The sequence below is a fragment of the Ictalurus furcatus genome, chromosome 8 (assembly GCF_023375685.1).
Source record: "Ictalurus furcatus strain D&B chromosome 8, Billie_1.0, whole genome shotgun sequence".
Classification (NCBI taxonomy): Eukaryota; Metazoa; Chordata; class Actinopteri; order Siluriformes; family Ictaluridae; genus Ictalurus; species Ictalurus furcatus.
Window position 1 is genome coordinate 4,988,169 of NC_071262.1, and position 27,770 is coordinate 5,015,938.

Genomic DNA, 27,770 nt, shown 5'->3' on the forward strand with positions numbered 1-27,770 from the left:
ACTTTTTTCCAGATGGGCGACATCAAGGTTACATAAACTTTTTCCTTCAATAAATAAAATGATCAGTTAAAAGCTGTTTTGTGTAATGCATGCACACTATGCTAAAAACATCCTAAAAAAAATTAGAGAGACTTGAAGCAATTCTATTACAATTTGCCCCTAAATGTGGAACTGTGAGCAATCTTGAGCATTACATTTGGACTTAAGTTCTAAGACTAAGAAATAATAATGTGCAAAATATCCATGTACCTTGTAATGTGCTTTAGAGATCAGTTTTTGTTCCAAGGAGCTAAGACCACCCTGAGCCTTGATACGGAGGTCTCCATAAACAGCCAAGCAACCACCTTTACTATTATTGGACCACTTGAGATGGTCTGACCCTGAATCTAAAAAGGTTGTGCAACAAAATATTAGTTTAAGGGTCCCATCATGTGTGTCCATGCCCTTTTTATTTCTTGTCTTGTGGTTAGCACATTTGCCTTGCTCCTCAGGGGTTGGGGATTCAAATCCTGACTCCACCCTGTGTGCGCACGCATGTTCTGCTTTGGAGGCTTCCTCCATGTTGTATGAGGATCTGAAAACATTTAGTGTGACAAATTGCAAAAATAGAGGCACTCAGGACATACCTGTCAGTCACTCAAGCAAATACTTTTCCAAGGCACTTTATACAGGTAGTTACAGAAGATATCTTAAGTCACTTAGCCCATTAGAGCATATTTATTTGATTTTATCTTAACCTTCTGTTGAAGTGCCAAAAAACAAAAACAAACAAAAAAAAAACCCACCATGATTTGATGGGAGTGTGGCGGAAAACATTTAATTTACAAATTTGAATACAAAGGTCACAAAAGCAGTAACAGACAACACAATTAGAAAAATTACAATAATTTGACCAAAGTAGCTTAAAAAGGTTGCATATGAAATTAATTTCCGAAGGATGGTAATACAATAACAAATGCATGGTATTGTGATAAAGCAGTATGTAAGCATAACTGGAGACTAAGAGTTGATCAAGACTGTTTACATTTCCAAGTACTTCAGTGCCACGATAACCACCACTCTACTGGCTCTACTGTTGTCCCTCCTTTTTCTCTCCTGTCTCCGTTCCGCTTGAACTGTCAGTGCTGCCTTCTCTCTCTGATGCCATCTAGAAAAGATTAAAATGTAAATAGCAAGGTAAATGTTAAAAAATATTTTGTCGTATTTTACTATTTGTTGGCACAGCTAGAAGAAATAACAAAATACTTCAACACACAGCAATAAAAATAGGTGCAAACTCCTATTAAAAATAGCTTTACACTTGTGATAACACCATGTATCAGTGAAAAGTATCTTCATAACTGAAATGTTCCTTAACATTACCTCAATTTCTTAAGTAAAATGAACAAATTCTTAAAAGGTTTTTGTTTAAAACCTACACGGACCATTTTCTTACAACAGCAACAAAAATAAACAGTGGTGCTTGAAAGTTTGCTTAAAATTTGTTTTATTTTTCTGCATAAATGACCTAAAACATTGTCAGATTTTCACATAAGTCCTAAAAGTAGACAAAGTGATCCCAATTAAAATAAAATGAGAAAAATATTATACTTCGTCATTTATTTATTGATGAAAATGATCCAATATTACACATCTGTGAGTAGCAAATGCACGTGGACCTCAAGGATTAGCAGTTAATTTGAAGGTGAAATTACGAGGTCGGGTGTTTTCAATCAATGGGATGACTATCAGATGTGAGTGAGCACCCCGTTTTATTTAAAGAACTGAGGAATGGGCTAAAATTCCTCCAAGCCGATGTGCAGGACTGATCACCAGTTACTGGAAATGTTTAGTTGCACTCATTGCTGCACAAAGGGATACTAGATACTACACCAGATACTGAAAGCAAAGGTTCACATACTTTTTACATTTAAAGATAAGTAATATTGGAGCATTTTCCATAATAAATAAATGACCAAGTATGATAGACCTAGTTTGTTTAATTGGGTTCTCTATCTACTTGTCGGACTTGTGAAAATTTATGCAGAAATATAGAACATTCTAAAGGGCTCACAAACTTTCAAGCACCACTGTATCAGTGATAAACTTTACATTAATAAAAATGTATCTGAAATGTTAAGTTTGATTTAAAAAAAATCCCTCAACTAATTATCTTCAATGTACCCAGAAAAAAGGACGTTTGACAGGAAATCAATACACTACTGCTGAAGACTGTCGTGTTATACTGTTGGCTTGGCATGGTACAATTCACTTAGCAGTGGGAATTATTAAATGGGTCTAACGTGATGATCCACGCCATACTGCACCATCTGGTACAAAACTGCTGTAAGTTAGTTGTGTTGAGGTCCAAGTGTTGGAACATTGTTGGACACATGACCATCATATCCATATGTGGGCCTTCCCCAAACTGTCGCCACAAAGTAGTATACATGTTCGTAAATGTATACTACAGCGTAAAGACATTCTATATACAATTGTGTGTGTCCAACTAGTGACCACAGTATAAGCTACACTACTGTTCATCATTTCATGCCACCCAGAATTCACAGCAGATCTGTGATGACCACTATTGTACAGCATGCGAACACATTTCACACTGCTTAACCAAAACCGACGAGCGGCATTCTTTTATTCCAGTTACCATAACTAAAAAGTTCTACTGCGACTGGCCATAAATATACATTTATAACATTGAAAATTATTAAAATACCTGTTTTTTAAAAAAAAAAAACTAAACAAAAAAACAAAACACACCCTTATTTATAAATCCTGATCCATTTTTTTGGGATCAATATGACCACTGTTAAGACAAAAACCTGACATAAAAATAGTATGACATTAAATAAGAAATTACATAAATAAATGTGTCAAGCACAGAGTAACAGTTTAGATATGGGGTTTGAGAGGTGGCCATGTCAATTATCAATCAATTATAAATGATAAACTGGGATTGGAATATCTACAACATAAGAAAAATTAAGTTTGTTTCAAAAATTAAACAAACAAACAAACAAAAACAAAACACAACAGGCAAATGTGAAAAAAAATAATTACAAACTTTCAAACATTCTATTTCACTTCCCATCTGTGCAAGACACTCAAAGCTGAACCAAGAGAAGCTATTTATTTTCTGCATGGGATCTTGACTATGAGGAATCGATCCAGAGGGCAGTGTTGGTCAAGATTTATGACTCCAGTTGACAGATTTGAAAGCCAAGAACAATGGATGGGCAAAGATTAATTCCCTTCAGCACTGCTTAGACAGAAACATACAAATACTACACACCGACTCAGTCACTGAGTCTCAAGACAAGGTGAGTATTGGACTGACCTCATGCTCTTTGTGGCTTTTCTTTTTAAATAAGTGAAATACATCAAACCTCAGAGCTCATCACTGTTCATATACTTACAAAGAGTCTTAAATTGGACTAGCTAAGAATGATCCTGTTCACAATTATTTCCACATCATCTCACCCCTCTGTGGTAGAAGGGGCTCAATGATGAATACAACCTTTAAGTTCTTGATGGTTCCCCCATTTGGCACACAGCATTCCTTTCACTGTAGCTTCATTATGTTTTAGCCTTGTTATATTGTAAAACAGAAAGATCAACAAATTACATTATACATTACCTTCTTATAAGCCATCTCAAAGAGCTTCAGAGATGCTTGCTGTAGAGCTGTGGCAGCCTGTTTGATGTTTTCACCAGTCTCAAGGTCCTTCCGTGAAAGAAGATCTCTCACTTTAGCGATCTCATCCTGAAGCTTCTTGCACTGAGGAACCCACAGTCAATTACATTAGTTATAACTATTTATTGTGCAAAAATGTGTACATAGTAAATAACTGTGCTTCACCTCCTCAGCAGGTAGCTGGTCCTTAAACTCCTCCATCTTTGACTCAGTATCATGGACAATGCCTTCAGCCATATTAACAGCCTCAACGCGATCCTAGAGAGAAGGGGGGGGCCCACTTTAAATGATGCAATAATTAACTGAAATAGTGTTTAAACCAATGTGGAATTCTATACGCACCATCCACTTCAATAGCAACACCTGCTCATTTACGCCAATCATGTGGCAGCAGCAAAATGCATAAAATCACCCAGATACAGATCAAAAGCTTCAGTTAGTGCTCACATCAAACATCAGAATGCCAAAAAAGTGTCATCTCCTTGAATTTAACTGTGGAATGACTGTTGGTGTCAGGTGTGTGCTGGTTTGTGTATTTCAGAAACTGCTGAGCTCCTGGGAATTTCACACACACAGAGTCTCTAGAGTTTATACAGAATGGTGTGCAAAACAAAAAACAGTAAGCGGCAGTTCTGTGGGTCTAATTGCCTTGTTGATGAGAGGTCAGAGGAAAATGACCAGATTGGTTCAAGCTGCCACGAGGGACGTGTGTATTTTTTTTTATATATATATATATACACACACACACACACATATACATACATATACACACACACAATCACGCTTTACAACCGTGGTGAGAAATAAAAAGCATCTCAGCATGCACAAAACATTGAAGTTTGAGGTGTATGTGCTACAGCAGCAGAAGAACACATTGGGCTCCAATCCTGTCAGCCAAGAACTGGAATCTGAGGCTAAAAAAAAAATAAAACCTGGTCTTTTTCCAGTCTTCAACTGTCCAGTTTCAGTGAGCCTGTGCCCATGATAGCCTCAGATTCTTATTCTTGGGTGGGAGGAGTAGAACCTGGTGTGGTCTTCTGCTGTTGTAGTCCATCTACCTCAAGATTTGATGTGTGTTCTGAGATGCTTTTCTGCTCATCCCAGTTGTAAAGACTGCTTATTTGAGTTACTACACACTTACTACCAGTTCAGACGTTTGGCCATTCTCCTCAAACCTTTTATCAACAAAGCATTTCCACCCACAGAACTGTTACTCACACAATGTAATTTGTTTTTTGCACCATTCTGTGTAAACACTAGAGACTGTTGTGTGTGAAATTCCCAGGAGCTCAGCAGTTTCTGAAATACTCAAACTGGACCACCAGGCACGAACAACCATGCCACAGTTAAAGTCACAGATCACACTTTTCCCCCATGCTTATGTTTGACATGAGCATTAACTGAAGCTCTTGACCTGCATCAATGATTTTAAGCATTGTGCTGCTGCCACATGACCGCCTGAATGGGTAACTGCATAAATGAGCAGGTATCCAGTTGTTCCTATTAAAGTGGACAGTGAGTGTATATTTACAAGAGAGGTCAGAAGTTTCGAATAATTAATTAAATTTAAAATCCTTTACCCAAAAAAAAAAAAAAAAAAAAAAAAAAAAAAAAAAAAAAAAAAAACACAAAAACAAAAAAAAGCCCTCCAAAAGTATTGGAATGACAATGTAATATTTATTTATTTATTGTTTTTTGCTATACACCAGGGGTGTCCAATTTCATCCGGAAAGGGCCGGTGTAGGTGCAGGTTTTCATTCCAACCAAGCAGAAACCACACTAGATTCTGATCTATTGTCATCTTTTGATCTCAAACCCAGATGCCTTCAGTGCACAGAAAAACAAAAAGTATGTGCCTTGCCATTCCAATACTTTCGCAAGGGACTGTATATCTAATACCATATTATAAAGAGGCCGATGTACCTTCCTCTTTCTGTCCTCCTCTGCATACTTTTCAGCATTCTTAATCATGTTCTCAATGTCATCTTTACTAAGACCTCCAGAGGACTGGATGATAACTGAAAAAAATTAACAAATGAAACAATTCCATAAGTTCTCCTGAGGATTTTTTTTTTAAAAGAATAACCTGTATGGCAAACCTCAAATCTTACTTTGCTGTTCACGTCCAGTGCCTTTGTCTTTAGCAGAAACGTGCACAATTCCATTGGCGTCAATATCAAAGGTAACTTCAATCTGTGGAACTCCACGTGGAGCAGGAGGGATGCCAATCTGTTAACAGTAACAGATCATGTATTAAATTAGTAATAGTTCTCCAATTTGTAATGTAATTTTCCTTAAGTTAACAAACTATTTATTTTAAATGCCTCAAACAGACAAAGGCGAGAAATAACTAGAGCCACGCTATGCGCTCCTTTAAGAGCTCATGTAATTAAAGCCACACTGATGTAATCTTTTATCTAAGCTCTGATTTGCATATGTTATCATAAATACATCAGAATAAAATAGTATTTCATTCCATTGTAATAATTTTTCAGTCTTTTTATATGCATACAACCTCAGTTTTTATATATGTATACTATGACTTACCAGTGTGAACTGTCCAAGGTTCTTATTATCCACTGCCATTTCACGCTCACCTTGGCAAACTTTAATTTCTACTTGTGTTTGCCCATCAGCAGCAGTAGAAAACACCTGAGTAAATTCAAGAGAGAGGTAATGCAACTTGATAGTTATTAAAGCCTCCTCCTAAGAATTTTGACACCAATTTTGGTGACACCAATTTTGGAAACTGTAGGTTTCACCATATTCAGCAAGTCAGCTAAAAACATAATTGTGCAAATTAACAGACATGGCCTCAGCTGAACAAAAGAAATAAAAATCATTTTCACTCTAGGACAACAACAATAATATGAAGATGTATATAATTTTAGCACTCCGGTTAAGTTGTCCACCATGGGGCTTTTGAATTTTGTACTGTCAAATGTTAGGTGTATGCAAATTTCAGGATTTTGTGAGTTTTCCATCGCATAAATTAATGCAAAGTCAAGTTCAAAATGGTTATATTTTTACCACAGTTATTATAGAAATTAATTATAATATTATACATTATATAAATGAATTACTTATTTATCAATATTAACTTGAATTGTTATTTTATCAGGAAAATTACCTGGCTTTTTTTGGTGGGAATGGTTGTATTCCGGTTTATAAGTTTGGTGAACACACCTCCCAGAGTCTCAATTCCCAAAGAGAGTGGAGTGACATCCAGCAGGAGCACATCGGTCACATCTCCAGCCAACACACCACCTTGGATGGCTGCGCCAATAGCCACAGCTTCATCTGGGTTAACAGATTTACTGGGGGCCCTACCAAACAGATCCTGTACAGTTTGCTGAACCTAAAAGTGGAAAGAAACAACTTGCATCACATTTAAACACTTAATTAGGGATGCAACAATACTGATTAGGCTTGTATGATAAGCATTTAATTCTCCCTACACAATCTTACACTGCAATGATGTGATGTTTACGTCAAATATAATTATATTACCAGACTAGACAACAATTGGAGTATGTTAGTACGAGTTATTGAGGAGTACCAAAAAACATGCACACAGGTTCCACGCACACCCCCATTTACCCTGTGGGTCTGGCTATAAACATTTCCCACAACCACTATATACACAAACAACGGGCAGCAATTCTACCAGACCAGTGGGTCCTGATGACATTGTTGATGTGGTACCCAAAAAAAAAAAAAAAAAAAAAAAAAAAAAAAAAAAAAAAAAATTCAGTTCTGCTTTCATTCTGCAAACTCTTAGAGGCTCACAGCCTCATCAAAGACGTTTCCCCCCCCCCATAGTCTTTTCACAACCAATTTTTTTCCATTTTTACTTAGAAAATGGAAATAGCAAAATAGAGATAATACAACAATGTAAATAGCTCCAGTTCCCTTTTGATAGCAAGAAGTATAACTCAGAATAGCACAAATTCTATCAGAATCAAATGTTTCAGTTTCATATTTAGATTGAAATTGTTGTTACATTTTAACAATGGATTAGGCAGTTACACAATGTACACTAAATGATGTGTTACAGTAGCTCAGTGGTTAAGACATTGGACCTCTGACCAGAAGGTCATGGATAAGTGAGTCTGGCAAATGCCATAAATGTAAATATAATGAGACCGCTACTTGTGCGCCATCACTGATGAGAGTCATGTGATTTATATACCATGCTTCAACATTCACGATAGTTAAAAAAAAATAATAAAAAAAATAAAGTTGATTCCAGTAACTAAAATAAGAGCTGGCTAAAAAAAATTGGATTCCTAGAATGCAGCTGATACCATTTGCCATCTGATAATAAATAAATAAATAAATAAATAAATAAATAAACAAACATGTTCACAAATTACTCCAACTATACCAATAGGACCAAACTGTACTTACAAGGAACTGAATGCTGCCACCACCTTTCTCAAACCTATGGTTCATTGTACACCCTGTACTTTCTGGACAGTTCTGGAAGTAGTTACCTTCGGCATACGACTCATTCCTCCAACGAGCAGGACTTCTCCAATGTCACTCTTAGAAACATCAGCATCTTGCATGGCCTTCTGACATGGGGCCACAGTCCTTTTAATTAGATCTCCCACAATACCCTCAAACTGGGAACGGGTAAGCTTCATGTTCAAGTGTTTGGGTCCAGAGCTGTCCATCGTTAGATAAGGCAGGTTGATGTCAGTCTGTGTTGCAAGAGAAAGTTTAATTCTTTATTTGGAAAAAGTCAGACAATACCATCAATCTTAGTTTTCAGATCAAGGTGTATTTTTTTTTAAATCTAATTAACATGGAAGGAATTAGGGCTAATATGGGATGCAATAAAGAAATACTCTAAAATCTTTGATACAGAAAATAATTTTTAGTAGCACTGAATATGGATGTCAGGAGAACCGATGCACATGAAAGACGGTCCTATATCATATTTGTTTGAGGCAGCTTTCAAAAACGTGAAGGAAAAACTTTTCCTTTTTTAGGACATCAATGTTGTGTAAATGTACCGCAAATGAACTAAAAAATACAAACCGAAACCAACCTGCAGAGAAGAAGAAAGTTCACATTTGGCCTTCTCAGCTGCCTCTCTCAATCTCTGCAATGCCATGTTGTCTTTGGTTAGATCCACACCGGACTAAAGAAAAACAGAGCATGGGCAATTATGGGCAAAAGTAATACGTTACATAGCATTGGATAATAATAAAAAAAAAACTGAAATTACAAGTTGAAATGTTGCACACTTTGAAATGTGTATAATTAGGAACAAGCAGAACTTGATGCCAGTGGTGTTAGTGTGGGTGCCTCCACTGCCAATAAGTCTAGTTCTTCTTGTTACTGATTTGTATGCCTCACAAACCTTTAAAATATAGCTCATACAGGGAAGAAGCTATTCCAAAAAAACTAACAGATTTTTGACCTTGCTAACATTGTCTGTCCATCTGAGATACTTTTTAGTATGATCACAGCAGACAGACAGATGACGATCATAGGTGGTGAGACATTGGGCCCTAATTTCCTAAACATGAACATCTAAGTAACTTCTCTGTATGTAAAACAGGAAGAAAGCTATTGAAGAAAAACTATTTTGGACCTTTGCCATTGCTTTGACTTACTGCATGGAACCCTATTTAGAGGTCCAACTGGCCCAATGGTGGTGCTATAACACAGGGTTTTACGTTTTGGTCCATATCTGGTAAACCATCTATGAACAAAATTCTTTTCACTATGATTTCTTGGGCTCTCCCAAACAAAAGAACCATTTAGCTCCACCCACTTAGATTTTTTTTTTTTGCCAATTTCACTGTTGTGAAACTACTCAGGAAAGTGTGAACTTTAATAACCATCAAAAACATTTTTATTATTAAATATTTAATATGGCCACCATACATGCAAATCAATTCTAAGGAGGCCAAGATGGTTTACTTAAATAGCTGTAATTCATGATTGGTGATATGGGATTTGAACCTAGCTTGACACATGTATAGTACAAGGTTCTGAGGAGGTCAGCAAAGTTTGGGGCATGTTATGGAAAATTTGGCCAATATATCAAAAACTGGAGATGCGAGTTTTGTGTAGGTTTTCAGTGACTTTGGTGATTATTGGACAAAATTTGTATAAGAAGTTATAAAATCTGTTTTAAAAAAAATCTAAATGGTGGAAAAACCAATATGGTGGAAATTAACATCATGGTGTCTGTTGAACTTGGTTTGATGGAAAGAAACAGAGGATGAGGGGACGATATTCATCCCACTTAGAAAGGCGCTGCTCGCATTTCTTGCAGAATAGCACAATCTCAGAACAGGCTTAATCATTGACAATCCAGAGCCAAGGCCAGGGAGAAGAGAAGCAGGCTAAACCGACCGTATGATAGCTGTACTGAGTCTTCACTCAGATTGAGACTGTCTATTGTAGAAATACGAATCAGAACATTGAGTAACCTAATTAACATACAATTACATCATACTGAATGCACAGCCAACACTTAATCTAAACCTAGGACTGTTAAATATTAGATCTTACATCTAAAGCACTTATTGTTAATGAAACTATTACTGATGAGGAGTTTAATGTACTGCGTAACAGAAACTTGTATAAACCAAATGAGTACGTAGCATTAAACAAAGCTAGTCATCCCAGATACAGTTATATACACAAGCCCTATCTAACTAGCAGAGGAGGTGTTGCAGTTATTTATAAACTTAATCTACACATCACATAAAAGCCTAGACATAAATGCGTTTGAAGTTTGTTATACTAACATACATAGCCACAAAAAATAAGTTTACCAATTCAATCCCGGTAATAATTATCTACAGACCACCAGGGCCACATTCTGAATTTCTTTGTAAATTTCCTGACTTCAGCTAAAATCTAGTTGCTTCTTTAGACAAAGCATGAATTGTTGGAGACTTATATTAATTAATAAGACCAACATTCATTTTGATAATCCAGAAGAACAGCAATTGTGTCCATTCTAGATTCAGTAGGAGTTAATCAATACATAATAGGATACGCTCATAATTGCGGTCTTAATATAGAAAATTGTCACATTTCCACAGTCTGAAGCTAGATCAAAACATTCTCTCATCTCATTTAAAATGTGGCTTCGTAAGTAATACAGGCATCTCGACATGCTACCGCTTAAAAAAGACATTTATGACAGCTACTGCACAGAATTTTATCAATAATCTTTCATAGTTCTTAAGCTTAAGAAGGTGGTGGATAATTATCTTAAGATAATTTACTAATCTACAAAGTTTGTTCAAAATCAGCCACACCATTGCTGCCCTTACTTCATTACAACTCCACGGTCAAATTTCTTTAGCGCCTTATGGACGTGCCCTTCAAGTTTACCAAAAATGTTTTGCTCAGGTTCATCTCCCAGTGCAGTCCTACAAATATTGTCTAATAAGCATGAAATTTGGAAGGAAGAAAGTGGAAAAAACTGTTTCTTAAAATTCAAAATTGCTACCTTCCACTTGCTCCTGAGTAATTTGACACCAAACTTGTGAAGATTGGCAAAAATAATAAAATAAAAAAAATAAAATTTGCAGATGACCACAGAATCTCCTGCTGTATACATCTTTCAAGTTTTGTGGTTCTAAATGGCTCTTAAGGTTTTTTGTTTGAAAGAACCAGAGAGATTTATGGAAAATAGAAATTTGCTTGTAGGACTCAGTTCATGAGATACGGACCAAACCATTAACACGTGCCAATTGGGCACGACTCGTTTGCCTGAGCAGCGCTAGCGAGTACCACATGACTAGTTTCAAGTCTCACTCCATATTTCTTTTCATCAACCTACATGTATCACACTCTCACTCCTTCTGTCTTTCTAGTAATATGCTCACTCCATCTACCTGCAGTACTTGTCACTTTCTCACGCCATACAACATTCTACATGCATCACCCCATTTGTCCTGTATGTTTCTACCAGTAACTGTGTGTCACAGTTTCTTTCTTTCTCTCAACTTCAAAATATCCTCAAACTTATGATACAGTTTCACACTTTCAGACTGGCTTTGACAGTTTGTCGAGACAAACTTTACCTATCTAGGTATACACTTGCGGTTTTGTGTAAACAAAGAAAAGCATACAAACCTCTCTCTTGAACTCCTTCACTATATGCCTTAGCAGATACTGATCAAAATCTTCACCACCTAAGAATGTGTCACCATTGGTAGATTTCACTTCAAAAACTCCTTTCTGGATCTCCAAGACCGAGATATCGAATGTGCCTCCACCGAGATCATACACTGCAATACTGCAAAGTGATGAGAAGACATTATTAAATAAGTTGCAAAATGCGAACTGTAAATCATTGTTTGACAAGTGTGTTTCACACACTTACACCTTGTCCTGAGTCTTATCAAGTCCATATGCCAGAGCAGCTGCTGTAGGCTCGTTGATGACTCGGAGTACATTTAGACCTGCAATCTGGCCAGCATCTTTGGTCGCCTGTAATCATTGTAGCATAGTGGTTTATACAAATAAAAGTGAACAGGTCACAAGTGCTTCATAATATTGGTCAGCAAATATTGTTACAAAAAACAATTATTGATACTAGTCATAGAAAATTCATGGAAGGCAAAAAAAAAGAAAATGATGTGCGAAGAAAAAAAAATTATAAAGAAGACTGGCATTGACACACTGAAGGGTGACAAACTGGTTCAGTAATATCAGGATAGGAACCCTGATGAGGAAATTAAAAAAAATCTTTCTGGACCAGAAGTTGAATAAATTTTGTGTTGTTTGTTCAATTAATTTTATTTATTCATTTGTATTCTGGTGGGCTAAAGCAGGGCCAAAATAGGACCAAAAAAGGCCAGAAGTCTCAAACCCACCGAGATACCCACAGCAAATTTTGAGACTGCTAACCACCTACTGTAATGTACATTCACCAACCAATTTAGCAGGAAACCCTATACTGTACATCTATAGATTCATGTAAAATCTAACTAGCCAATCATGAGGGAGCAGCATGAGTCCAGAGCTTCAGCTAATGTTAAGATCAAAGACCAGAAGTAGTAAATAAAACATGATGCCTGTGACATGGCATGTTCATTGGTGCCAGACAGGGTAGTTTGAATATTTCCGAAAATTTTCTGAAAGGATATGATAACCCAAATAAACACTCTTTACAACAGCTGTGAGCAAAAAAGCATTTTTGAATGCATAGTTTTAAAGTTTGTAATAATTTGGTTGTTGAGTACATCTCAAAACAGAAGCCACAAGACACAAATAATGTCTTAAGCTACAATATGACTACATCAAATCATGGATTTTCTTTAGTGCAAATCCATTATCTTAATATTGAAATATTACAATTGCCCCTTGTGACATATGTATGTATGTGTGTGTGTATAGTATAATATATATTATATATAAAAAATATACACATACATACATATACACATGCATATTATTTATATATATATATATATAGAATACAGTATAAGTATGTGATTTGGTAGTACAGTGGGGTGTAAACACTGTACATATAAGCAGCTAATTTGAGTGGGGTCATGCTGAACCTTTTGAGGAACAAATTCAGCTTCTTAGCTTTTTCCAGACTACTTATTTTTTTTTAGGTAGTTGATTCGTTCTCGAAATTTAGGCCAGTCGCCAAACACCACTTTGACAGAGAGAAATATAATATACATCCTGAAAAATCTCCTCCCAAATAGAATACCATTTGTTCAAACATTTGATAACATCGTTCTCCCCAAACTGAAACTAAATAAAGTTTCAGCTGTCCTCAGTTTGTGGCTCATCTTTTGCTTCGTCTGTGCCACTTTGTACAATAACAATAAACAATAAGATGCATCATGATGTTACGTATGAGGCACAGGGTTTCTGTGATGGGTTGCCAGCACATAAACGCCGAAGACACGTCCATCTCAGCAATTTCTACAGAAATCGATTATTCTGCGTGAATTGACGATAAATATCACAGACGTCCGTAGCAGTGTTGAAGCTACTTTGAAACTGTAACCTTTCAAGCTGCAACCTACTCACTGTTTGAAGTTAAGCTACTGTCAAGCTACCCTTTAAAAAAAGTAGTTAGCTACACTACAGGTTAACAAAAAGCAGCCAACATTGACGCTACAGTGGTGCTTGAAAGTTTGTGAATTTGTAATAGAATTTTCTATATTTCTGCATAAATATGACCTAAAACATCAGATTTCTCAAAGTAGATAAAGAGAACCCAATTAAAACAAATGAAATTATACTTGATCATTTATTTACTGAGGAAAGTGATCCAATATTACATATCTGTGAGTGGCAAAAGTATGTGAGCCTTTGCTTTCAGTGTCTGGTGTGACTACCTCATGCAGCAATAACTGCAACTAAACACCTCCAGGAACCGTTGATCAATCCAGCACTTTTAGCCCATTCCTCAGTACAGAACAGCTTCAACTCTGGGATGTTGTTGGGTTTCCTCACATGAACTGTCTTTCAGGTCTTCCCACAACATTTCTATTGGATTAAGGTTTGACTTGGCCATTCCAAAACATTAACTTTATTCTTCTTTAAGCATTCTTTGGTAGAATGACTTGTGTGCATAGGGTCGTTGTCTTGCTGCATGCCGCACTTTCTCTTGAGATTCAGTTCACAGACAGATGTCCTGACATTTTCCTTCAGAATTTATTGTTCCATCAATGATGGCAAGTCATCATGTATTTAATGAAATGCAGGTAGCTTTCACACTTGCATTCAAGAGATCCAGTGTTATGTTCTCTCTAGTAACACAGCTGACAAACTGGAGGAAGTTTGGTAATGTACTGGAGAGTGACACATAATTAAAATCTCCAGAAATGACAGTGAAAAAGTTCAGACACCGAGTTTGGAGTCTCACGATTATGCTTATGTATGAGTGCTTATGCATCAGCTGGCAGGGGGATGTAAATACCAACCACAATGACGAACAAGTTCCCTGGGGAGATAACATGGACGTAACCAACAGCCAGCAGTTCAACAATTGGGCAACACTGACCCACCTTCACAGTATCATGTTCCGGGTTACACCATTTGTTCTCGGTGCGACCTGACCACATTTCTTCTTACCACTCATTCCAGTGTCTCAGTCTGCCCTCACTGCCTGAAAGCTGGGTAATGGAAGCATTCAAGTCCAGAATATCCTTGTGCAGCCATGTCACAATGAAACAAAGCACACCGCACTCCTGATACTCCTCTTGGGTCCAGGTCAGTGTGCTGAGATTGTCCAGCTTAATGCCAAGAGACCTAACTTTTTCCCATGATGATGGAAGGAATAAAGGGCTTAGTATGTCTCCTCTTTGCCTTTGATTATCTGCATCCTCTGTACTGTCTCAACAGTTCTTCAGGAATACTGAACCATATCCCGGAGTGTGGTGCAGATCTTCAGAGCGCCAACAGCTGATCGTGTGTGTGTACATGAAGTGACCGGCGCTGACCGCCTTGGTTCTCCAGTCAGAGCATATAACAAACAAACAAACAAAAAAAAACTGCGTGCCTAAACAGACTGAAAATTAGAACATAAGAAAAAGAGCTGAAGAATGAAAAGTGACAGATAAGCAAGTAGAAAAAAACTAATATAGAAAATACAGTTAAGATATAAAGTCTCTTGCAACAAGAGCTGAAGCAATTGGCTACCAATAACATCGCACCATCTTTCCAACTACCATTGATATTAATTTATAGCGGCTAGCCTTAGGTTGTGTGGGGATGTGACAGTGACTACTGCTTTGGAAGGGCTTCATTTTTATAGTGAGGTTTCTTAGACACATTTTTAGAAAATATATTAAACTGTATAGCCTAATAATGTTGCACATTCACTGTGCCTCAACAAGTTAATAGCATAGAGTACCAAACTTATTGGCTTAATGGACCTTTCACTCTTCACTATAAAACTTCTAAATAAAAATATATTAGGCTTTTTTGCAGTCTTTACCTGTCTCTGAGAATCATTAAAATAGGCAGGTACAGTCACAACAGCATTCTTCACCATATGGCCCAAGTAATTCTCTGAAAAATAGTAATAATTAACACAATGAACACACATCCATGCCTGTCATTATAGCATTCATTTTTAGCAATTATAGAAATTGTTTTTAGAAATCATATCGTGAAAAATTGTTTTAAGGGACTCTTACCTGCAGTCTCTTTCATCTTCATAAGAATAAAGGCCCCAGCCTGGCTAGGAGAGTACAGCTTTCCATGAGCCTCTATCCAGGCATCTCCATTGGATGCACGTACTATCTTATATGGGACATTCTTTCTGTAAATGAAGAACCACACAGTTAATTTGATCATTGTGCATAACACCCTCCTTATTAGTGGCAGTATTAATAACCATCACTTATTATTAGGGGACCAAGCACACAAAGGTACATAGGCACACTATTGTTTTACCGTTTCTTACTGTTATTAGAGGGCCAAGCACCAAAGGTGCTGTTCTTCTTCTAGCTAGGCTGTCTATGGCAGCGCATAAAACTGTATGTTAAAAAGTTGTGACATTTGGCACACTGATTGGGGATGGTCTAAGGAACATTCTGAAAAAATCTGAGCCATTATCAAAGGAATATTAATATTCAAAACTGCTTTCCTGTAACATGCTGGTAAATGAAAAAAACAGGATGCGAGGATGTCTCTCACCAATGCATCTACAAAACATGAAACATTTGAACCTCTTTGAAACAGTGCCTATTAATAAAGTTTATACACTATATCAAACTACACATAAAATTGACATTTTGTAGAAATTTCCATGATTTAAATTAACCACACACATATCTATCTCTCCATCTATCTCTCTCTCTCACTCACACACACACACACACACACACACACCAGTCGCATGGAAAAAGTAAGTACACCCCTACATTTATTACACCTTCAAATCCATAAAATCAGAAATCAGACTGGGTGCCAGTGATTACACACTGCTTAGGGAATCAAGTGGAACCCGTCTTACTTATACCCCTCTCATATCTAGTGTCTGATGTTCCCTTTGCTATCAAAGTGTGTGGTGTCATCATGCTCTGATCACAGGATCTGCTAGGAAGTCTTGCAACCGTTGGTGTGAAAGTGCATGCTTCTACAATCAGAAAGGGATTGCGCAAATTTGACCTGCATGTGAGGCGTGCCAGGAAAAAGCCTTTGTAAGACTACAGTTTGCTAATGAGCACATAGACAACGACCAGACCTTTTGGAATAATGTGCTCTGGATATACTAATGAAAGATAGAGCTGTTTGGCCACGGTAACAGCAGACATGTTCGGCACAGACCAAAGACAGCTTTTCAGGAGAAACTCCCACACCACGTTAAAAGTATGATAAGAGGTGTGTACATGTCTGTAACGCGCATCGATAATGCAACTAAAATAGGAATACTCCACATCTTAATTCGATTTGTGTTTACTTCGAGTATGACTTTAGCCAGATTAAGGCAATCAATAATCGCTGTTTACATGCTAGTTTCTTACTGTCTTAATCGGGTTAATATCGGATTATCGTTGTCCATGTAAACATTCTGAACGTTTTAAATGATATAACTGATATATATAATCAAAGTTACAATTTTGTTTATTTTAATCAAAAACAATTCAGCTGCACATGCATTCATTAAGTTCAAATAAGTTTAAAACACTCAACTATTCAATCATACATATCAATTGTTTCCCTTTACATGCAGTACCTTCAGTCCTGCCTTTCTCCGCTCTCTATCTTCCATTTTTCATTAAAATATCTCCTTTTTAGTGTGCCGCCCCATTTCATGTTTTTTGACAAAATTTGCAGGAGACGCAGCAAAAAACACTTTCTTTAAATATAAACTGGCCAACTTCCTGCTTGCAAAATGACATATTCGTTAATTCAGCAACATGCACCATTTTCAATGCAATCAAGAGAAATAAGAATCTTGATTTTATGTTAAGCGGTTCAAAAGTTATGAGCAGTTCTACAAATTGGCTAATTACAGAGCTACCTAAAGGTGAATTATCCCAAAAAAAACAAACAAAAAACAAAAACAAAAACACACAGCCCTGAGGGTGACATTTTTCAGTTATCTATAAGTTTGATAAGAATAGATCACACCATTGCCAAGATATGCCTTCACTTCCTGTTACTTCCTGCAGCTTAGCCATCAAATTTGTTTGCATGTTATGGACAAACTGTCCCATGTATTTAAAACAATCAAAAGAACAATTTTTTTTTTCCGGGATAGTCTCACAATGTTGTGATTCAGTTTGTAGGAGAAGAATAGAAAGAAGTATTTTTAAAAAAATTTAAAGTGGCAGAAAGTTAGCATCATGTCTGCTAATATGGCGAAAGTTAGCATCATGTCTGCTGAATTTGGCTTGACCCAAAGAAACAGAGTAAAGTGCAATCTCTTTTCAACAACACACTGCTCTGGAGGTATTATTGTAAACGTATGTATAAATATGCCATATTGTTGGTGTTAGAGGGCTTGAGTGGCACACACCAAAGTCGCTGTGAAGGTAGATGAGACAATCCTCGATCACTTTGCCAAATTTAATAAAAAGCCTAAAGTAATCTATGGGCTTCCATAGACTACTTAGAAAGAATAAGAATAAAACATGCATTCACTAAAGAATACCTCTACACCTTTGGTGCTTTCCCTCCCCCCCATAAGAGGATGAAGAAGGAGAAGAAGAAAAAGGAGGTGGTCAGACTCAAAGTGTAAACTTACAAATCTTTTTGTACTTCGGGGTCATCAAAGCGTCTCCCAATGAGGCGTTTGGTTGCGTAGAGTGTGTTGTTCGGATTCGTGACCGCTTGTCTTTTGGCTGGCATACCGACTAGTCTCTCCCCTTCAGCTGTGAAGGCTACAACTGATGGAGTTGTCCTTGCACCTTCTGCATTTTCAAGCACCTGTTGCCAGATAAAAAATTTTTAAAGAAATGATTTGTTCCATAATGAGCAAAAGTGAAGTCAGCTTTATATGCATTTCATAAATTTAAATACAGAAAACAGTCACAGTTTGAAGCTATCACAGATCATTACCTCATCTCATTCAAAATGTAGTTTAAATGATACAATTACACATTTGTAAAGTTTGCAGGTTATTTTAGCTAGTACATTAGCAGAGGTCTACAACTGAGCCACAACACAAAACTCCACATTTGAACAGTCAAAAGCAGATACTTCATAAAATAATCAAACACACTTTCAGGTTCTGATTCAGAAGTGCAAAGTTGTCTGAGCAATTGTCCCACTTTTCAAGAATAGCCTTTGCGTGTAGCTTGTGTTATAATCGCCCGTTTGGGTTGTACCGCTCAGGAACAGTGTTCTTTCTTTGTGGCTGCCTTTGGGCAGGATTATGCTAATAGCGCACACTGTGACAGACAAATTACAGAAGTAAATATGGATTTCGAAACGACGCGTTTCGGGCAGGTCTGCAGCAGCATTCTCTGTAAATCCCTTTGGGGGAAAATATTAGTTTTGGGACTTTGCGGAGCTTATATGTGCACAAGCCGATAGACTGCACTCCCAAACACAAAATCATGTTATGACCCCTTTAAAGTGAGTAACAGTCGGTAACTCTGGTGTATTTTTGGCAGGAGCTGGCGGTCTGACAAATTGAAAGCATGATGCTGAATGTACTCGCCCGTGCACACAGTATGTGCATTATACAGTTCTCAGAGCAGGTTATATGAATGACAGGACAAAGCACAGGTACGCTGTCGTCAAAGGATGTCGAAGTTGGCTTGGAAAATGGTCAGTTTAGTGCTAAGAAGCCAATCTCAGGCAAGTCAGATATATGGGTATCATTTTCTCATGTCATAGATGCAGGTGGAAATAAACTAGCCTTTGCACAATGCAACAAATGTCTAAAAAGTCATCCCTTTCAGCAGCCAAGAGACTGGAACCTCTGGTTTAAGGCACCAGAAAATTTTGTTAAATTAATGCTCCATGTTGAGAAGACAAAAACAACAAATAAAAATCTTGTACACACTTTGTTTCCCACATCATACTCCATTTCTCTAGGGGAATGAGAGATTCTGGAAATGAAATCCAAGTTTAGCAGGAATTCATTCATCCTTATCTTCCATATCACGGCCCTCTGCCCTCTCACTCCTAGCTTTTTTAAAAAATCTGATGACCCTAAGTAATTTACTATATATTTTTTTCCATCCTGCCCAACTGACTGTCTCTCTCTCCCCTTCAGACTCTCCTCTCTCTTTCTTGCCTTTTTTTGAATATAAACAAAAGAAAGAGTGACAGGCCTGTGTTAATGCAATAACGAAAGTGGCACAGTAAAAGCCCAAAATGGCTTGAGAATCTGCATAAATGACAGCCAATACACTTCATAAACATTACATATCTGTCACTATTGACATAACTGTGGATATTATACTTAGCAAGCTATGATAGTGAAAATAAATTAAGATGAATAAAGGTGTTCAAAACTGATTAAACCAGGATCATTTCAGGTACATGCATGCAGCTTTATCCATATAAAAGTTTCTACTACTTTTCAACTAGTAAAGTTTTACTGTTAAAGTAACTGTTTCTGTTAAGATTTTCAGCTCCGTTAAGACACTTAACTTTCCTGAGGTGGTCTGATCGGTCTTGTTCGGATGCATGCGGATAGAAAAGTTTTCCCGTTGGGTACAGCCTGTATGTATACATGCATGTATTTCTAGGCTTTCGAGTGTATAAAAAAGAAACACTATTTCCCAAAAACAATGTAGGCAGTCTGAACTGGAATACTGTCCCCTTGAAACTCACTCCCCAAACTCTTTCCCCCAGCATCCCCTGCGTGACATCTTGCTCTTGTTAATTTCACTGTGGAGCCCCATTTTCTACACTTCTTGTTGATGGACTTCAGTGTTCTATGGTACATGGCATTTTGGAAATTCCATTCCAAAATCCCTCTCCTGAGCAATACCTTTCCCCAACGAGAGCCTGTACATGTGTTGTAATCTCTTTGTGGACCATGGCTTCGGCAGTCAAAAGAAACCAGAAGGTAACTCCTACAGAAACAGCTGCTCTTTATTTAGGTAAATTCTGAGCAGACACATATCCCATTATCTGTACACTTGTACTAGGTAAGTTTTTCTCTTCAGGAACACCAAGTTCAATACGTTGGACAAACTGCAATTTTTACATTCAAATCAAAGTGTCTTAGTGACTGTTAGACAGAATGTGCTAGAATGCCACAAACATGTCAGAAATTACAAGACTTTCATGAATACCAAATTTCTTCGGTTTATTTATGAAGAAATCCGTTCATATCCAGCATAATAAATGAGGCCCACTGATGCCAAAATAAGATCTAGGGTGTGACTGAACTTGTGAATGATATTCTGATTCTACACCTGTAACATTTATAGAACGTTTTCATCCAGGCCAAGTAGGAGACAAACCTAATAGCTGTTTCAGTCAGAAATCAGGCATGCCTGCTGTTAGGTTAGAATGAAAACATGTAGTCACACTAGCCTTTTGTAGATAAGATTGACGACCCCCGCTTTACAACCTCCATAATCTTTATTGTGATATATATATATATATAGCTTCACGTGGATCTTTTTTTTTTTGGGCCCCAAACATAACATTTTTGCTGTGTTGAGTGAGGATGACAAAGGAAAGGTCAATCATTTGCAATTATATTAGAGTTGGTTACTTGGAGAAGGGAAAAAAAAAAAAAAAAAGCCAAGACCTCTTTTTTTTTAGGTAACACTCTGCACCTTCTCAAAACACCGGCATCACAGACGGCATTTTCCTAACAACTGTATAACAGTAAACAGTTTAATATACTCCTCTTCCCAAACACATAGAATTCTTGATCCATCAGCCCTTATAATGAAAATACACTGACATAACCCATGTTTAAAAAGGTCAAAACACATAAAAATATAAGCCATCAAAAATATAATTTTATTAGTGAAATAGAAGAGACATCTGACCTTTGCTTGTTTTCCATCCATAACAGCCACACAAGAATTTGTGGTCCCCAAGTCAATCCCGATCACTGCGCCTTTGATTGCGTCTGAACTGTAATAACATCCATTCAACACCACAACAGGAAAAATATACACAAATGCAATTAAGACATTACTTAAAGACAGTGGACACATTTTTAAAAACTAACAACTGCTGCCCTTTACTCACGCATATTCACGTCTGGATGCAGTCTGAACCGCATTTTCCAGCAACCGGTTCCAGCAAGCCTAGGAAAATGACTGCTTTTAGACAAAATTTTACTGCAGAATGACTTAACATGTTGATTGTAGTTGGCTACATACTCAAAACTAGGACCCACATCAGTTCAAGACTTGTATATTTAAAAATAAAAATAAAAAAAAACTACTGAGTGGGTCTTTCATAATCACACAATGGAATTATGGATCATATAATAATAAAAGAATAGGAAAAGACTGACCACTGGAGAGAAAACTAAAGACACCACTATACCCATTACATACCTTTATTCAGACTTCTATATCGACACTTGTACAGCTAGAACAAATATACAATTGTAGTAGACAGGCAATTTCTACCGAAAAACTGAACAGCGAGAGAAGTTAAATCCAAATGAATCTAGTTAGCACAATACAGACTCTGCTCATAAAAACATCACACGCAGTACTAAAAACGACCAACTTCAAAACAAACACGTAGTTACGTAAATGTGCTTTTCTGAAATGTTGCTAACGTTAGCTTGTTCATCACGTAGTTACATGACATTGAGAAACCAAACGTCTAAATCTACAAATTAGCACAGTGAGAGATATCATTGTAACGCTATACATTAGGTGAAAATGTTTCTTAAAGGAAAACTCAAGTTTGTTATGTATACCCAGAGATAATAACCCACCTTTTTCACTAGAAAGGGTACACCTTGAACGCAGTTTGGAGAAAGGGTCCGTGAAACTGCTTTTGCGACGTTTAACATTTTCCCTAGTTTGTAAACACCGGTGTATATATATATTATTAACAAACCAAGAAAGCAGCTACAAATAATTTATACTAAATTACTTCTATTAAACGCCTGACGGTAGCTACAAGTAGCTAACTTCCACCTTGACGGTAATATGCTTCTAGAACTATCCTGTAAACCACATGGCTTTATGACACGCCGCTAGGCAACACCACTCGGACCCCTTTTGTGGAAACTAAAGAAATTGCCTGATTAAAAACTTTTTTTTAAAACAAGTTTTAACAAAAAAAATATTTTGTGGTTATATGAACAATATTATTATTTTTTAGCAAATAATATGTATTTTGCAAACGATCTAGTTATTCGAGCTTAGCAAATACAACAGGCCTGAGTAACTGAGAATCAATGTTATCAGGCAGATCTACGGACATCAAATACAATAAACATGTGAAGGACGGAGAAGGACCCTGAAGAAGGTCATACCAGACTTGCTCATTGTGAGGTGCATATGCGGTTATAAAATTGGCTGAGAAAAACTTGAATTTTTTTTTAAGGCTTTATATATTGTATACAGTAACCGGCCAGTTTATTAGAAAGAGCGTACTTTGCTTTCAGAACAGCTTTAATTCTTCTTACCAAGGATTCGAGATTTTGGTCCATAGTGACATGATCCCAGATCATAAGGAGACGTTGACTCAATACTAAATAATATTGCATCAGTGTTGATAATTAATTGCTTTTATTTTTTGTAAAGAACTAATGATAACTAGAAGTAATATAAAAATTTACCAGAACAATAAGCCTTGGGTGAGAAAATCTTTAAAAAGAAAAAAAGTCTTAAACAAAAAGCAGAGTTTTTTTTATTTATTTATTTATTTATTTATTAAGATACAAGTTTAGACAAGAAACAAGTAAATAGGGAGGTGAAACATGAAATTTGGAGAGCAAAGCTAAAATATAAGACTTCAGTAGAAGAGAAGGTATGGTAATGCAGGTAGGGCAATGGTAGTACTCAGTCAGCCTGGAGAGGAATGAGACCTATGGCAGAGATAAAATGTAAGGAATTAGCAGAAATTAGTTCTGTTAATTCTATGATTGAAAATAGTGAAATGTCAGATAGGCTGAATTATTTTTATTTGAGATTTTGATAAACAGAACTTTGGTGATGAGTGCTCCCAGATTTGTTCTATGGTTAAAACATAAGATCAGGTTATGACTGATAAGGGTTTAGTTCTTAGAGCATTACAAACTACTCCACAAAATAAAAGCATAGGACCAGACAAAGTTAGTGGATGAGTTTTAAAACGTTGTGAAAGTCAGTTGTGTGACATTAGCCATTATATTTTCCAAATTCCCTACACCTTCAGAAAGTTCCTGCTGTGTGGGGGAAAAAAGCGACCATTGTTCCTATACCAAAGAAAACTAATGCTAAAGAAATGAATTATTTTAGGCCTGTCTCTCTCACATCATTGTTAATGAAGGGTTTGGAAAGAATTATAAAGGATTTTATTATGAATTATACTTATCATGGGTTAGATCAGCTACAGTTTGCATATAGGACTGTGAAGGATGCCACTCTTACTCTCTTACATTTTTTATATAAACATATAGACATTGGTAAGTCTTACACTCGTTCACATAGGTGATACAGAGCTCCAAAGTTTAGGACTGTGAGAGTTTCAAGATCTTTTATTGCTGTGTCAGCTGTTAATGTTTATCTGTAATAGGGATGTGGAAGTATAGGTGAATATGTGTAGTTTAATATGAATATATATTATATATAATATAATATATATAATATATAAATAAATATATATATATATATAATATATATATTATATATACATAACATATATATTATATATATAATATATATATAAATATATATAAATATAATATATATATTATATATTATATATACATAACACATATTATATATATATAATATATATATAATATAAATATAATATATATATATATAATATATAATATATAATATATATATAAATATAATACATATATACATACACACACACACGCGCACACACACACACACCATTAAAATTGCCATTAAGTGGTGCGCCTGGTCAGCAACAATAATAAATTTCATTTTAATAGCATATATTCCAATAAAACAAAGGCATTACAGTACTAGGTATTACAGCAAAGGTACTACAGTAGAATAGCAGCCAGCTGTGGGGGCTCACAGTAATGCAAGTCAGTAACTACTACATGAAGGAACAGCAATGCCACAATAAGTTTTCTGTCCAATCATCCTGATGTTAAAATAAGGATCTGTGAAAACTACAAAACTTCAAATTATTTGCCATTGACTTTTATTAAAAGACTTGGTTTATCATGGTACATTTTGTCGAGATGGACTGGCACCCTGTCCAGGGTGTACCCCGCCTTGTGCCCAATGCTCCCTGGGATAGGCTCCAGGTTCCCTGTGACCCTGAAAAGGAGTAAGCGGTAGAATATGGATGGATGGATGGATGGAAACCCTCTATGTTGACTAATGACCCGCAGACCAAGTCCACTGACAGGCTAAGGCAACGATGGTCAGCTCCACTCTCTCTGGCAAAGCCTCAGCCTGGGCAACAAGCACCTCTTTGGAAAATGGTGTGAGCAACTGTGGGAAAGTTTAATGTTGAATGCAGAACCGTGATGTGCTGACTGAAATAATCAAAATTAACCTAAAGTTCTGATCAATGTAAGCATTTTGTTTTTTTCTATTAAAATCATTAGATTCAAGATAGCATTATTTATATGCATAATATTTAGTTGTACTTTAGTTTTTGATTAACCCTATTCAGTTCTAGCGTCTAGTAAAATAATTTAATTGACATAATTATGATGCCGTAGCCAGGCTGAACATTTTATTACACATTTTTAGACATATTGCTGTCAACTGTTTAGCATAATGATTTTTCTTTAAATACAGTGAGTAAAAAAAATCCTACCAGTTAAAATTGCAGGTTTTTGTAATGTAAACAATAAAGAAAAACAATATTGCAAAACTGGTTGCATGTGTGTACCCTTTTTGAAAATAGGGCATGTGACTGTGCTCAGAACTAAACATACAAATTCAAACTCATGTTCAAAATTAATTATCATACACCTGCCATCAATGAAGTCATTCTGATTAACCCACAATAAAGGTCAACTGTTTACATAGGATTTCCTTGACATCTGGGTTTTATCTGATTGCTACAATCCACAAAGGTATCAGGAGAGAGGTACAAAAAGAATGTCCAAAACATTAGATGTACAATGGAACACGATGTAGGCCATCATGAACCAGTGGAGAAAACGGCAAAAGGGTGCTCTACTTAGTACTAAAGATGCTTGCATGAAGAGGTTGAATAATTTTATAAGAAGTCATTATAAGTTGCATTTTCAGTTGAATTTGGGGAAACCACTTGAAGCATTCGTTGTGTTGAACTATTTCAATTGCTTTTGTTTGATTTGTTCATTGCAAACAGCTGAAAGTCTGTACATTTTGACAATAAACCTGGTTTGCAATGGGGGTTGAATCATTTTGCAACTATAGATAGTCTGGTGATCCACTACCCAGACGACATGACCAGTGAAGCAGGGAGGAATAAATACTGAACTCCAATCATCCTGACAGACTCAGAGCAGACTTTAAACGGCAAGGTTAAAGAGCAGTAATGACAGACGATTACATCACCATACTTACATTGCAGTAAAACAAAAGAACTGTTACACTAACATTATACAGTTGCGTTCAGATAAATAGCAGTGCATTAATAAAAGTGAATAAAATGCTCATTTTTAATAGCTTTTATTTCCATATTTCAAATGTAGTGGAAACATTACACATTCAATACCAAATCAAAGCATTAACAAATTTGATCAAGTCTGCGTTATTCTTTCAGAGGAAGCAAAGAAAAGGAATATTAATCTTTTTTTTTTTTTTTTTTTAAAGTAGCAGTGTCGACATTTTTCTCTTCAAACTCAAACACTGAAGAAATTTTTCAAGATTTAACTTCACTTTAAATTACTGAACTAATTGTTTTTGATAACTGCCGTGCATCTGAGTTGCATTGAGTCAACCAACTTATGGCTCCTAGAGATGGATATTTCAGCCCAGGATGAACAAACTAGATTCCACAGTTCCTGTCAATTTTTGGGTTTTGCTTCAGAAACTGCATTTTTAATGTCACCCCACAAGTTTTCAATGGAGTTGAGGTCAGGGGATTGAGCTGGCCAGTCCATTACCTCAATCCTTTTTGTCTGGAACCAAGATGTTCCTCACTTACTTGTGTGTTTGGGGTTGTTGTGTTGAAACACCCATTTCAGGGGGATTTCCTCTTCGGCATCAGGCAACATAATCTCTTCAAGTATTTTGATGTATTCAAACTGATCCTTGATCCCTAGTATACGATAAATAGTCCCAACACCGTAGTACGAAAAACATCCCCATACCATGATTTTTGCGCAACCATACTTCACTGTCTTCACAGTGTACTGTGGCTTAAACAGTACCCAGAGGTCACCTGACGTACTGTCGATTACCACTAGACCTGAAAAGAACAATTTTACTCATCAGACCACAGAATGTTACACCATTTCTCTTTGGGCTAATCGATGTGTTCCTTGGCAAACTTTAACCGATTCTGCACATGCCATATTTTCAGCAGTGTCTCTTTACGGAGACTTCTTGCTGATAGTTTAGCTTTGAACAAACGTCTTCTGACTGTTGCAGTGCTTACAGGTAGTTTTAGATCATCTTTGGTCTTTCTGGAGGTGATGATTGACCAAATCTTTGCCATTTTGACTATTCTTTAATCTGTTTTAACAGTAGTTGCTCATTTTCTTCTGTGTTTTGGGATTTTGTTGCCATTTTAAAGCATTTGAGAGCATTTTAGCTGAGCATCCAATAATTTGCTAGACCTCTTTATACATTTCCCCCTCTCCAATCAACTTTGGAATCAAATTACATTATTCTTCTGAGCAATGTTTGGAATGGCCCATTTCACTTAGCAATTCAGAACGAAATATATTTTATAACAATGTGTGAAACATTTGCTTCCTTTTTTCCTTACTAAAAGGACAATTAATGACAACTGTTTTCTTACAGAACAAATGAATTCTCTAATTAAACTCCACACTGCTATTATTATTTGAACACGCCTCTTTTCAATGAGTCAATTA

General features: G+C 36.4%; 1 protein-coding gene and 1 long non-coding RNA gene across 2 annotated transcripts; one reads left to right on the top strand and one right to left on the bottom strand.

Moving 5' to 3' along the window:
* Positions 1–689: 689 nt before the first annotated feature.
* Positions 690–22,755, bottom strand: hspa9 (heat shock protein 9). The gene is made up of 17 exons (XM_053630374.1): positions 22,527–22,755; positions 21,821–21,879; positions 21,616–21,703; positions 18,396–18,577; positions 15,838–15,962; positions 15,636–15,709; positions 12,054–12,160; positions 11,804–11,966; positions 8,745–8,837; positions 8,185–8,394; positions 6,819–7,046; positions 6,236–6,340; positions 5,800–5,917; positions 5,612–5,706; positions 3,854–3,946; positions 3,632–3,772; positions 690–1,147 (listed from the first exon to the last, which is right to left on the bottom strand). The coding sequence occupies exons 1-17, from the start codon at positions 22,602–22,604 to the stop codon at positions 1,070–1,072; spliced, it is 2,037 nt and encodes a 678-aa protein (XP_053486349.1). The 5' UTR covers positions 22,605–22,755; the 3' UTR covers positions 690–1,069.
* Positions 4,967–6,954, top strand: LOC128611104 (uncharacterized). Its single transcript, XR_008386501.1, has 2 exons — positions 4,967–5,226; positions 5,398–6,954. It is a non-coding gene; the product is annotated as an uncharacterized LOC128611104 (long non-coding RNA).
* Positions 22,756–27,770: the final 5,015 nt, after the last annotated feature.

What these genes read in the sequence shown, in the direction of transcription:
- hspa9 (XM_053630374.1), bottom strand. Translation starts at nt 22,604, where the DNA reads ATGTTAAACGTCGCAAAAGCAGTTTCACGGACCCTTTCTCCAAACTGC. An exon ending in GAATGAGTCGTATGCCGAAG is followed by an intron (nt 7,047 to 8,184) that starts GTAACTACTTCC and finishes TTCCACTTTTAG; the next exon opens with GTTCAGCAAACTGTACAGGA. An exon ending in AGGAGGACAGAAAGAGGAAG is followed by an intron (nt 3,947 to 5,611) that starts GTACATCGGCCT and finishes CCTTCTCTCTAG; the next exon opens with GATCGCGTTGAGGCTGTTAA.